General features: G+C 37.8%; 1 protein-coding gene across 3 annotated transcripts in view; it reads left to right on the top strand.

Annotated features, from left to right (window-relative positions):
* ATRN (attractin) overlaps positions 1-14,364 on the top strand; it is a 184,987-nt gene that overhangs the window by 111,657 nt on the left and 58,966 nt on the right. For all 3 annotated transcript variants that reach the window (XR_011248200.1, XM_069548083.1, XM_069548084.1), the window contains exons 21-24: positions 1,528-1,580; positions 7,022-7,116; positions 9,317-9,395; positions 11,679-11,836. Coding sequence is in view for 2 of the 3 variants with exons in the window: in XM_069548083.1 (XP_069404184.1) it covers positions 1,528-1,580; positions 7,022-7,116; positions 9,317-9,395; positions 11,679-11,836 (385 nt within the window). In the remaining variant the exon portion in view is untranslated. The remainder of the gene's footprint in view (positions 1-1,527; positions 1,581-7,021; positions 7,117-9,316; positions 9,396-11,678; positions 11,837-14,364) is intronic.

Below are 14,364 nucleotides of genomic sequence, written 5' to 3'. Positions count from 1 at the left end.
GAAGCAAATCACTTAACTGTGTTAAGCCCCATTTCCCCCATCTATCAATAGTGAGTTGTTTTTAGTGATAATTATTTTTAGTGTCCTGGTGAGTTGAAACGAGAGATTGTTCCTCAGTTTCTCTCTACCTCACCAGAAAACCTCATGAAACAAGTTCTAGTTTCACTCATTCTCTCAAGCAGAGACTTGAGAGAAATGTTTAATAGTATCAAAACATTGACCTGATATAAGCAGATAGTCACTGGTAAGTTTTGTTTTTCTTAAAAAATGCTAGTAACGTCACCAGTGATTGAGACTTTGATAGTGGCATTCAGAAGGAAATTGCTTTGTCTATATTTTATAGTAATATGTATGTTTCCTGTTTTTGTGCTGCCCTGAAGCCAATACATAAAGAAAAGTCTAATTAGAGATTAAATTTAGTTTTTAAATCTAGGTTCCTTTAAACACAAAAATGTAATAGAGCAAATTTAATCACCCCTGCCTTCTGTTAATGGTATACAATGAAGAAATGAGGTATAGGCTCAGTGAAAGACTTTCTCTTTAGGAAATTTTAGATATAAACAAGTGCTGGTAATACTAGATAAAAAGACATAAAACATCTTTGAATTATTTATTTGGGAAAAGTGCTTGACTCAAGCTTTCCCCTCCTTTCATCATGGTTCCTAGCTATTGTGCCTTCCTGAATCACTTTGTTAAGTGGGAGCTTGGATTTTACTGATGTTCATGGATGATATTTATGGGGAAATTAATAATTCTTTTTGACTAGAACTCTTTTTCTCCAGACTGGTGAACCATATCCAAGAGTTTTTAGTTTTGGTTGTTTTTTTTTTTTTTAAGTGATCCTTGGTGTTTAGCCTTCTTTCACTTGTGTTTAAAGATCAGGTTTAATTTATCGATGGAGAACAGGAAATGTGAGAAATGAATATATGAAAAAAATTATTTTTATGTATTTATTTTTCAATAACAGCTCTGATTTTATTGCAGTTATAAAAACTGAGAGCTAGATGGCCCTAGGAGAAAAACATATGTAAGATAGCCTTTCTTTCACTCAGCCAGTATTTACATCTTTTGGCATAGTCTCATCTAAACAGTTTGCCTTTGTCACAATCTTATCCACATATACACATTCCAAGATGGATAAAAGCTTACAACTTTATTAGCAACTAACCACAGGTAAATAGATTTGAAAAATGCTTTAACTGCACTTTTAGAAGAATATTTGTCCATACAAAAGTGAAAATGTGTTTTCATGATAAAAAAAATAGGGTCTAAACTTTATTTGAATTTATCTTATATGCTTTAGCAAATGTTTGTTGGTTGTTAGTGGTGTGAACTGCTGGGCAGTCGACATTGAAAGTGAATGCAGACTCTTGTTAGTCTATCTGATTTGAGCAACAGTGAAGAATGTAATTGTACTGACTCAAAAAGTATAGTTTATATAAAAGGACCTGCTTGATTTTAAAGTGAATGTAGATTCACTATTGAATGTAGATAACAATAGAAAATAATCTTCATTTTTTCCCCTAGATGTGAGGTAGAAAATCGATACCAAGGAAACCCTCTCAAAGGAACGTGTTACTGTAAGTGTTTTTGCAGTTCTTCTTTGTCTAGAAGGAAAGTAATTCAATAAAACTTCATTATTTTCTTTAATATGGTTTGAGAATGGTAAGTGCTATAGAAATATAGTAATCACCCATGGAAGTGGCTCTTAATTTGATGTGTCATATTCTACTAAATTTAATTTATATGTGAACACTATTTTAAGCTGCTTTAAGTCTGGTTGTGGTTTATATTAATATGTCTGTAGCAGTTACCAGGGAAGAGTACAGAGATAAACATCTCTGGCTTTCCTTATTTGTATTCTCTTGAAACCTTATTTCATTTGCCATTATCTGCTTGGGGGTCATCATATTTCATATTTTAGGATTGATCAAAAACAGAATTCTAAAAATACAGTTGAAGTTATCATTCTCTCTGAAACTGATTTGTGTTAACCCCCTTTTTAGGAATTAATATGTAAAATAAAATGTCTAATGACTAACAATGCATGGTAAACCAGATCCTTGTGGATAAATGCATTTTCTTCCTATATGAGAATCTACATACTAGGACAGATTATGAACCAGAGAAAAGTGAGCTAATGTTTTCATATTCTACTATGATTGTATACCCATACCATCTGGGTTTAAATAGCATCCCTTCAAAATTCACATCCACCTAGAACTTAATAAATGTGTTTTCTCTAGAAAAAAACAACAGAAAAACTTCATGACCTTGCATATGGGAAAGAGTTTTTCAGTATGATTCCATAATCACAATTCATAAAAGAAAAAAAATTTTATTGGGGACTTATAAAAATTTAAAACCTGTTTTTTAAGAAATGCCATTTAAAAACTAAACAACTAAAAACAACCTACAGACTAAGAAAAATGTTTACAAAGCATATCTTTGATTAAGAATTTATATTCAGAATATATAAAGAACGCCTACAACTGAATAAGAGGACAGTGTCAGCTAAAAACAGGCAAAGATTTGAAAGACATTTCACCAAAGAAGATAAATGAATTGCCAACAAGCACATGAAAAAATGGGTAACATTATTTGACATTTGGGATATGTGTGTTAAAACCACAGTGAGATATACCCCTAGTATTGAAATCAAAAGCCAATACTGCAGCTTAATAGAAGTAAACTGGATTCTTATATCTGCTTCTGCATTCAGTCTGTTGTGCTGTGTCTTTTTGGTTAAAGTACGCGTGCACACGCACACGCACACACACACACACACACACACACACACAAAAAAAAAACTTGGCCCCACCAGATATAGTTGAAAAGGATCTTTTTGGTTAAAGTACACACACACACAGACACACACAGACACACAGACACACAGACACACACACACACACACAACCTGGACCCACCAGATATAGTTGAAAAGGATACAGGATGCTTGGGGCTAGTGCACTGGGATGACCCAGAGGGATGGTATGGGGAGGGAGGTGGGAGGGGAGTTCAGGATTGGGAACACGTGTGGTGGATTCATGTTGATGTATGGCAAAACCAATACAATATTGTAAAGTAAAAAATAATAAAATGAAAAGAAAAGGACAGAGTGGTTTTTTGTTGTTGTTGTTTCTGATGCACCATTCGGCATGCAGGACCAGGGCTCGATCCATGCCACCTGCATTGGATTGCGGAGTCTTAACCAGATGTCCTGTTCATCATAGGAGATTGGAGTGCAAAAATAGGAAGTCAGGAGATACCTAGAGTAACATGCAAGTTTGCCTTTGGAGTACAAAGTGAAGCAGGGCAAAGGCTAACAGAATTCTGCCAAGAGAACACACTGATCATATCAAACACCTGTTTTCAACAACACACAAGACGACTTTACACATGGACATCACCAAATGGTCAGTACAGGTTGATTACATTATTTGTAGCCGAAGATGGAGAGGCTGTATACAGTCAGCAAAAACAAGACTTGGAGCTGACTGTGGCTCAGATCAGCTCCTTACAGCAAAATTCAGGCTTAAACTAAAGAAAGTGGGGAAAACCACAAGGCTAGTCAGGTACAACTTAAATCAGATCCCCTATGAATATACAGTGAAGGTGAGGAATAGATTCAAGGGATTAAATCTAGTAAACAGAATGCCTGAAGAGGTATGAACAGAGGTTCAGAATATTGTACAGGAGGCAGCAAATAAAACATCCCCCCAAAAAACAAATGCAGGAAGGCAAAGTGGTTGTCTGAGGATGCTTTACAAATAGCTGAGGAAGGAAAGGGAGAAAGGGAAAGGTACACCAAACTTAATGCAGAGTTCCAGAGAATAGCAAGGAGAAACAAGAAGGCCTTCTTCAGTGAACAGTGGAAAGGAAAAGAGGAAAACAGCAGAAAGGGAAGACTAGAGATCTCTTCAAGAAAAATGGAAATATCAAAGGGACATTTCATCCAAAGACGGGCACAGTAAAGGACAGAAACAGTAAAAATCTAATAGAAGCAGACGAGATTAAGAAGAGATGGCAAGAATACACAGAAGAACTGTACAAAAAAGATCTTAATGACCCAGATGGTGTGGTCACTCACCCAGAGCTAGACTTTCTGGAGTGTGAAGTCAGCTGGGCCTTAGGAAGCACTGATGCCAATAAAGCTACTGGAGGTGGTGGAATTCCAGTAGAGCTATTTAAAATCTTAAAAGATGATGCTATAAAGGAATAGATTGCACTCAATATGTCAGCAAATTTGGAAAACCCAGCAGTGGCCACACGACTGGAAGAGGTGAATCTTCATTCCAGTTCCCAAGAAGGGCAGTACTAAAGATTGTTCAAACTACTAGACAGTTGCACTCATTTTGAATGCTAGTAAGATTATGCTCAGAATCCTTCAAGCTAGGATTCAGCATTACATGAACTGAGAACTTCCTGATAGTCAAGCTGAGTTTAGAAAACAAAGGAACCAAGGATCAAATTGCCAGCATTCACTGGATCATAGAGAAAGCAAGGGAATTCCTGAAAAACGCCTGTCTCTGTTTCATTGACTACACTAAAGCCTTTGACAATGTGAATCATTACAAACTGGAAAACTCTTAAAGAGATGGGAATACCAGATCATCTTACCTGTCTCCTGAGAAACCTGTATGTGGCTCAAGAAACAACCGTTAGAACCACATATGGAACAACTGACTGGTTCTAAATTGAGCAAGAAGTATGACAAGGCTGTTTATTGTCATCTGCATATGTAACTTATAGGCAGAGCACATCATAGGAGATGCAGGTTTGGATAAATCACAAGGTGGAATCAAGATTGCCAGGAGAAATGTCAACAACCTTAGATATGCAGATGATACCACTTTAATGGCAGAAAGTGAAGAGGAACTAAAGAACCTCTTGATGAGGGGGCAAGAGGAGAGTGAAAAGCCCAGCTTAAAATTCATGTTAAAAAAAAACTAACATCATGGCATGAGGTCCCATCACTTCATGGCAAACAGATGGGGAAAAAATGGAAACAATGACAAATTTCCTCTTCCTGAGGTATAAAATCACTGTAGGTGGTGACTGCAGCCATGAAATTAGAAGATGTTTTCTTGGCAGGAAAGCTGCAACAAAACTAGACAGTGTATTAAAAAACAAAGACATCACTTTGCTGGCAAAGATCTGTATAGTCAAGGCTATGGTCTTCCAAGTAGTCATGTACGGATATGAGAACTGGATGAGGGAAGGCAGAGTGCCAAAGAATTGATGTTTTCGAACTGTGGTGCTGGAGAAGACTCTTGAGAGCCCCTGGGACAGCAAGGAGATCAAACCAGTCAACCTTAAAGGAAATCAATCCTGAATACTCGTTGGAAGGACTGATGCTAAAGTTGAAGCTCCAATACTTCGGCTACCTGATGCAAACAGCCAACTCATTGGAAAAGATCTTGATCCTGGGAAGGACTGAAGGCAGGAGAAGAAGGGGGCAACAGAGGATGAGATTGTTGGATGGCATCACCAACTCAATGGACATAAGTTTGAGTAAACTCCGGGAGTTGGTGATGGACAGGGAGGCCTGGCGTGCTGTAGTTCTTGGGGTCACAGAGTCAGACACGACTGAGTGACTGAACTGAACTGAACTGAACTGAACTCACAGATGTTATCCTTTGATACTGTACCAAACCCAGGCAGCTGATCAGTTCTCAGAGGTTATAGTGTGGAACCTGAAACCACATCAGTTAATTTTTTGTAATCTAGTACATTTAATATATTTGTCTTGAAAAATAAAAGCCAATAGCAGTGATGTGGAGAAATCGAAACCCTTATAAAGTTTTTGTGAGAATATAAAATGGTTTTCCACTTTGGAAAATCATTTGGCCGTCTTTTGAGTAGTGAAAAATAAACTTGTAAACAACTCCCCATTCCCCTCTTCCCCTACTCACTAGTAATCACCATTTTACTTTCTGTGAATTTGGTACCTGGGTACCTCATATAAGTGGAATTACACAGTATTTGTCTTCTTGTTTATTTATTTATTTTATCTCATTTAGCATAATGTCTTCAAGGTTCATTCATGTTGTTGCATGTGTCAGAACTTCCTTTCTCTTTGAGACTGAGAGTGATACTCCGTTGTATATACCACATTTTGTTTATCCGTGTATCTCTTTGTGGACATTTGGATTGCTTCCACTATTGGGCTATAATTTCTTTGACTGCTATGAACATGGTTGTACGAATAGCCCTTTAGCATCCTCCTTTCTGTTTTTTTGATACATACTCAGAAGTGGAATTGCTGGATCATTCATTAATTCTATTTTTAATTTTTTGAGGAACTATCATACTGTTTTTCACAATAGATGCATCATTCCCACTAGTAGTACACGACAGTTCCAATTTCTCCACATCCTCACCAACACTTTTCTTGGTAGTAGCTGTTCTACTATAGATGATACAATGTTTCATTGTGGTTTTGATTTGTATTTCTCTAATGATCAATGATGTTAAGCACCCTTTCATGTGTTTATTAGCAATTTGTATATCTTTGGAGAAATATCTATTCAAGGCTTTTGCCCATTTTCAAATCAAGTTGTTGAGTTTCGCAGTAATTTTTAGAATTAAATTATACCATGTTTAGCCAGTAGGCTCATTTTCAAGCTCTGTTCTTTTGCTACATTAGTCTTTGAATGCTTCCTTGCTTTCTAGAATAAGTTAACTGAGACAGGTATTCCTTGCCCTGGACCTGGAGTCAACCATTTTTATGTGGAGTTTTGATTTCTTTTATACCATTAATTTATAGCTTTGTATCTTTAAGCATGAATAGATGATCAATTAATATTTATAGGTAAGTTTGATGGGAGCCTAAAATCTCAACCAGGGTCATGATACAAGGAGGTTTTGGTGGGTTAACTCAAACAAAACATTGTTGCTCACAACTTTGCTAAAAGTACTTTCCTGGCTATTAAATATTTATGAGAAAATCGATCTGTATCTCCAGAGACATACTGTGTGTGGTTTCAGTTTTTAAATACACATTTCTTTCTCTCCATAGATACTCTTCTTATTGACTATCAGTTCACCTTTAGCCTATCCCAGGAAGATGACCGCTATTACACAGCCATCAATTTTGTGGCGACACCTGATGAAGTAAGATATAAAAGTCTTCTTAGTTTGTTTTGAATTTGTGTGGATCTTTTCCTTGGTCATTATGGATAGAAGCACTGCCTTAGCAGTGGTCTCCAGAGTGGAGTTCACAGGATAATGTTTAGAGGTACAGGAAAGAAGTGTTAGACTCTGCATCTTATTTCCTCTCTAGTTAAAAGGTAAGAATGGTGTTGTTAAGATTTACCATGGTCTGATACACAGACTGAAATTGACTCTACACATACTTGGTTTATCCATCAGCCCATCACAGCCCCATACAGGAAAGGAGAGGAGACTGCAAGGGGAACTTCCTTGTTAGTGGGGCAGTGACAGAACCCAATTTTACTGCTTTAAAATAGAAATTAATACCAGTGATGCAGGCAGAGGTAACACTTAAGCTCCTAGAATGAGTTCTTACCCTCATTAGGAGGTTAAAACAGTGAAGGCTTAGTTGCCCCATAAGAAGTCAGCCAGAAATAATTGAAATTACTACTAAATAACTGTTTGAAAAATATTTTTATGTCTATTGTTGTTAATGGCAAACCCCAGCATGCCATAAGGTGTTACCTACAAGTAAAAGGGAGCCAACACAGTGTGACATTTAAAAGTGAAGTGTCTAGAACATGGACACACACCTATACGACTTCTTCAGTGAGATGTAAAGTCATTTAATACCTACTCTGGTACATAGTGAAATTTTACTAAACTTGATGATAAATTATTTAGGTGCTTCCTTGGAGGCTTCTTATTATCAATATACACAAAGCCATTTACCATTACAAAAATATGATAATTAACAATACATGGAAAACAATATGATAATGAGCCAAGTGTATTCCTTTGATAACAAATGTTATCAGCAAGCGTGGTTAAATTTAAGAAATAAATAAATCAGTAGAAAAATGAAGTCCATATGGGATGTTTACAATTAAATGAAAGTAAGATTTGTTTTTATATTCCAGAGTTATACAGTGTATATGTCTTGTTTTTTACAAAAGCACCAGGATTTCAAGTTTACTAATCCTTTCCGTGGAAAGAAGTAATTGCTAGTAATTACCTGGTCAGGGAACTAAGATCCTACCTGCCGCAACGTGGCCAAATAAATAGATATACACTTGAGCTGTCCCTTCAAGAGGATGGTGAGGCTTTATCAATAAATGAGAAGGTAACTGCTTTATGAGAGGAACTTCTGGTTTGGAAATCATGTTTTGAAAATAGCTGTTTGGAAATGCTTCCATTGTTATAATTTTTATGCTGAAAAACTATCAGAAGAATGTTCTTTAAAACCTTTATTTTCTAACCCATTTTAAAATTTTTCAGTGTGAAGAATTTCAGCAAGATTGCATTCAAAAATACAAAATACAGCATTTGACTCATTTGGAACAACAATTTTTTGACCCCAAGAAAGAGATTTATTAGCCAAGTTTTAGGGAAAACTAAAAGTTAGTATCGTGATTTACCTAGCACAGCTGACAGTGCTCTTTTTCCAGGTGGCCCAGAACATTCCTCAGAGATACCTTTTTCAGTCATTAAAACCAAGAGTCAAAATAAACTAGCTCTTCAAATTGCTGTATCTCTAAGTGGTACACAAAGTTTTCAAAGATAATAAAGCATATTCTGTCATTTCTCTTGAAATATTTTTAGTGAGAGAAAAATATTCTTAATCATGGGTGAGGACAATCAAAAGTTTTAAAATTAAAGAAAGGTTAAAGTTTAGTTTATTTCAGCTTTATATGCTGTTTCTTAAAAACCATTTCCATTTTGGAGAACTTTACACTGTATTTAATCTATGGGTTCAGAAGTACATAGATTTGATTTATAAATGACAGTTGATCAAGTGTCTTACTCTCCAGACATTTGGGAAAGGCTGCCAAAAGGGTCCTTAAGAGACTGATTCCCCTTATATAGGTCACAGGATGTAGGTCATTGTGCTTTGGTGAGGGTCTTTTTTTAAAAGATACTTTTTCATAGAGTTTGGCATTTGATAAAGCATTAAATCTCCTACTTTTATGGGAGGGAAATGAAACTTGTTTATTGCTTATCTTAAGGTTAAAAATTTTGCTGTCTTTTAAATGTTGAGTTTTCTTAAGACATTAAAAATTTTATTTGTAACTAACAAAGTTGAGAGTAGTAAAATTTACCCCTTTAAAACCAAGAAACTATTACAGTAATTAATTTTCTAATTATTTGTACATCTCACCAGCAAAACAGGGATTTGGACATGTTCATCAATGCCTCCAAAAACTTCAACCTCAACATCACCTGGGCTGCCAGCTTCTCAGGTAAAGAAGCCCTCCCAAGTGGAGATGATTGAGAAAGAGTTGAGAAAAGGGGCTATGGAGACAGACAGATGGATTTGAAACCCTAACCCTATGCTACTTATTAGCTGGAAGACCTTGAGCAAGTATCTAAAACCTATCTCTAGACCCATAGGATTTTTCATTTTAAAAAGAAAGTAATAATACTTATCTTATGCAGTTGTGTGGATTAAATTCAGCTGTACCTGTCAGTGCCTGCCATGGTATCAAGACCAGTACATGCTCACTACCTCACCTGGCTAACACCATTAATATCATTGCTATAGCCAGTGCTCTGGTGCTACCGTTATCATCCATGCTTCAGAGGTGAAAAATGCAGCATTTTTAATAGAATGAGATTTTCATGGGTTCAAAGAAAAATGTGCTTTGGGAATTAAATAAAGCTTTATGAGCAAAGCTTTTACTGTCTTGTTTACCTTACTATGATTTACTAAAGAAGATCTGCTGGGCAGAAAACCTACTAAAGAAAGAAAAGGTGGCCCTGATAGAGTAGTTAAGAAGTAGCTCAGTGGACCTGGATATGAATTCTGCCTGTTACTTCAACTCTGCTTTCTGAGCCAGTTTCCTCAGGTATGAAATGGGATAATGAAAATACCCAGCCATGTAGAATATCCTGAGGATTAAATGAGATAATAAATGAAGTACTCAGTGTAGTACTAGAAACATGGTAAATTCTCATCAAATGGTAATTATGTTTCATCATCATTATTACTGTCACAATACTGTCTTTTGGTCAAAATATGACCAGTTAGACTGAAACAAAAACATTACTTTGCACATCACTTTGTGTTTATCATGTCACAGTCTTTGTTTGGAGAAAGGTAGCATCCCTGAGCATGTGATTGATTTCCAATGACAGTCGGACTCCAGCCATGGGAGAAGCCTGTTTCATGAGTCTTTATAGACGCTAGAATTCCTGGCTGAGGGACAATATTGAATGTTGAAGGACTGCTTGGGAATAGGATGAGTTTATATCAGGTCAGGAGGATTTAGAGTCAGCTGTAGTTGGTAGCAGAAGGAACCGAGTGACCCCTAAAACTCCTTCTTCCCTGCTAGTGTTGAGACTTAAGGTCACCGCTAGCCATCGCTTGTGTGGAATCTGTGTCCCTTGTATGGAGGATCTGGAGCACTGCCAAATAGATTTATTTATTTATTTATTTATTTATTTTAGTTTTTTGTTTTTTTTTAATTTTAAAATCTTTAATTCTTACATGCGTTCCCAAACATGAACCCCCCTCCCACCTCCCTCCCCACAACATCTCTCTGGGTCATCCCCATGCACCAGCCCCAAGCATGCTGCACCCTGCGTCAGACATAGACTGGCGATTCGATTCTTACATGATAGTATACATGTTAGAATGCCATTCTCCCAAATCATCCCACCCTCTCCCTCTCCCTCTGAGTCCAAAAGTCCGTTATACACATCTGTGTCTTTTTTCCTGTCTTGCATACAGGGTCGTCATTGCCATCTTCCTAAATTCCATATATATGTGTTAGTATACTGTATTGGTGTTTTTCTTTCTGGCTTACTTCACTCTGTATAATTGGCTCCAGTTTCATCCATCTCATCAGAACTGATTCAAATGAATTCTTTTTAACGGCTGAGTAATACTCCATTGTGTATATGTACCACAGCTTTCTTATCCATTCATCTGCTGATGGACATCTAGGTTGTTTCCATGTCCTGGCTATTATAAACAGTGCTGCGATGAACATTGGGGTACATGTGTCTCTTTCAATTCTGGTTTCCTCGGTGTGTATGCCAAGCAGTGGGATTGCTGGGTCATAAGGTAGTTCTATTTGCAATTTTTTAAGGAATCTCCACACTGTTCTCCATAGTGGCTGCCAAACAGATTTAAAGGGGTAAATTCAAAGCGGGTGAAGTGGCAAAGTGAATGCCATTGCTTCAGAGTTACTGCTGCCTGTTTCTGTGGGAGAAGTTGTAGAGGTTCCTGGTAAAACCATTTGGGTTGAGGGCACTGGCTTGTGTATCAGCCTACCCAGCTTTAAATCCAAACTCTCCCTAGCGGTGTGATCTGAATCAGTTTCTTAATTTTCCTGAACTTTGTTTTCTGATGTGTAAATGACGAGGATAATAATTGTTAGAATTAAATGAGATTGAGTTGTTAAGTGCTATTTCTGGAACACAGTGTTTAATAAATTCTAACTATCATCATTATTATTAGTGGGGGCAGATTCTGCTCAAAAAAAAAAAAAATCTCTTATTTCGTTCTATTCTTCTAACAGCTGGAACCCAAGCTGGAGAAGAGATGCCTGTTGTTTCAAAAACCAACATTAAGGAGTACAAAGATAGTTTCTCTAATGAGAAGTTTGATTTTCGCAACCACCCAAATATCACTTTCTTTGTTTATGTCAGTAATTTCACCTGGCCCATCAAAATTCAGGTAAGAAGTGCTTTTACATCTTACAAACATGGTGAAATCTCTGTAGTGGAGACTTAAATTCACTAATGTGTTCAGTTCAGTCGCTCAGTCGTGTCCGACTCTTTCCGACCCCATGAATCGCAGCACACCAGGCCTCCCTGTCCATTGCCAACTCCCGGAGTTCACTCAGACTCACGTCCGTCGAGTCAGTGATGCCATCCAGCCATCTCATCCTCTGTCGTCCCCTTGTCCTCCTGTCCCCAGTCCCTCCCAGCATCAGAGTCTTTTCCAGTGAGTCAACTCTTTGTATGAGGTGGCCAAAGTACTGGAGTTTCAGCTTTAGCATCCTTCCTTCCAAAGAAATCCCAGGACTGATCTCCTTCAGAATGGACTGGTTGGATCTCCTTGCAGTCCAAGGAACTCTCAAGAGTCTTCTCCAACACCACAGTTCAAAAGCATCAATTCTTCAGCGCTCAGCCTTCTTCACAGTCCAGCTCTCACATCCATACATGACCACTGGAAAAACCATAGCCTTGACTAGACGGACCTTAGTCGGCAAAGTAATGTCTCTGCTTTTGAATATGCTGTCTAGGTTGGTCATAACTTTTCTTCCAAGGAGTAAGCGTCGTTTAATTTCATGGCTGCAGTCACCATCTGCAGTGATTTTGGAGCCCCCCAAAATAAAGTCTGACACTGTTTGTACTGTTTCCCCATCTATTTGCCATGAAGTGATGGGACCAGATGCCATGATCTTCGTTTTCTGAATGTTGAGCTTTTAAGCCAACTTTTTCACTCTCCTCTTCCACTTTCATCAAGAGGCCTTTTAGTTCCTCTTCACTTTCTGCCATAAGGGTGGTGTCATCTGCATATCTGAGGTGATTGATATTTCTCCCTGCAATCTTGATTCCAGCTTGTGTTTCTTTCAGTCCAGCATTTCTCATGATGTACTCTGCATGTAAGTTAAATAAGCAGGGTGACAATATACAGCCTTGATGTACTCCTTTTCCTATTTGAAACCAGTCTGTTATTCCATGTCCAGTTCTAACTGTTGCTTCCTGACCTGCATATAGGTTTCTCAAGAGGCAGGTCAGGTGGTCTGGTATTCCCATCTCTTTCAGAATTTTCCACAGTTGATTGTGAATCCACACAGTCAAAGGCTTTGGCATAGTCAATAAAGTAGAAATAGATGTTTTTCTGGAACTCTCTTGCTTTTTCCATGATTCAGTGGATGATGTTGGCAATTTGATCTCTGGTTCCTCTGCCTTTTCTAAAACCAGCTTGAACATCAGGGAGTTCACGGTTCACGTATTGCTGAAGCCTGGCTTGGAGAATTTTGAGCATTACTTTACTAGCATGTGAGATGAGTACAATTGTGCGGTAGTTTGAGCATTCTTTGGCATTGCCTTTCTTTGGGATTGGAATGAACACTGACCTTTTCCAGTCCTGTGGCCACTGCTGAGTTTTCCAAATTTGCTGGCATATTGAGTGCAGCACTTTCACAGCATCATCTTTCAGAATTTGAAAGAGCTCAACTGGAATTCCATCACCTCCACTAGCTTTATTCGTAGTGATGTTTCCTAAGGCCCACTTGACTTCACATTCCAGGATGTCTGGCTCTAGATGAGTGATCACACCATCATGATTATCTGGGTAGTGAAGATCTTTTTTGTATAGTTCTTCCATGTATTCTTGCCACCTCTTCTTAATATCTTCTGCTTCTGTTAGGTCCATACCATTTCTGTCCTTTATCGAGCCCATCTTTGCATGAAATGTTCCCTTGGTTTCTCTAATTTTCTTGAAGAGATCTCTAGTCTTTCCCATTCTGTTCTTTTCCTCTATTTCTTTGCATTGATCGCTGAAGAAGGCTTTCTTATCTCTTCTTGCTATTCTTTGGACCTCTGCATTCAGATGGTTATATCTTTCCTCTTCTCCTTTGCTTTTTGCCTCTCTTCTTTTCACAGCTATTTGTAAGGCCTCCTCAGACAGCCATTTTGCTTTTTTGTGTTTCTTTTCCATGGGAATGGTCTTGATCCATGTCTCCTGTACAGTGTCACGAACCTCCATCCATAGTTCATCAGGCACTCTATCAGATCTAGGCCCTTAAATCTATTTCTCACTTCCTCTGTATAATCATAAGGGATTTGATTTAGGTCATACCTGAATGGTCTAGCGGTTTTCTCTACTTTCTTCAATTTAAGTCTGAATTCGGTAATAAGGAGTTCATGATCTGAGCCACAGTCAGCTCCCAGTCTTGTTTTTGTTGACTGTATAGAGCTTCTCCATCTTTGGCTGCAAAGAATATAATCAGTCTGATTTCGGTGTTGACCATCTGGTGATGTCCATGTGTAGAGTCTTCTCTTGTGTTGTTGGAAGAGGGTGTTTCCTATGACCAGTGCATTTTCTTGGCAGAACTCTATTAGTCTTTGCCCTGCTTCATTCTACATTCCAAGGCCAAATTTGCCTGTTACTCCAGGTGTTTCTTGACTTCCTACTTTTGCATTCCAGTCCCCTATAATGAAAAGGACATCTTTTTGGGGTGTTAGTTCTAA

Source organism: Ovis canadensis, chromosome 13 (genome assembly GCF_042477335.2).
Source record: "Ovis canadensis isolate MfBH-ARS-UI-01 breed Bighorn chromosome 13, ARS-UI_OviCan_v2, whole genome shotgun sequence".
NCBI lineage: Eukaryota > Metazoa > Chordata > Mammalia > Artiodactyla > Bovidae > Ovis > Ovis canadensis.
Note: the sequence above shows the minus strand (reverse complement) of the source record. Positions and strands in the feature narration are given on the sequence as shown.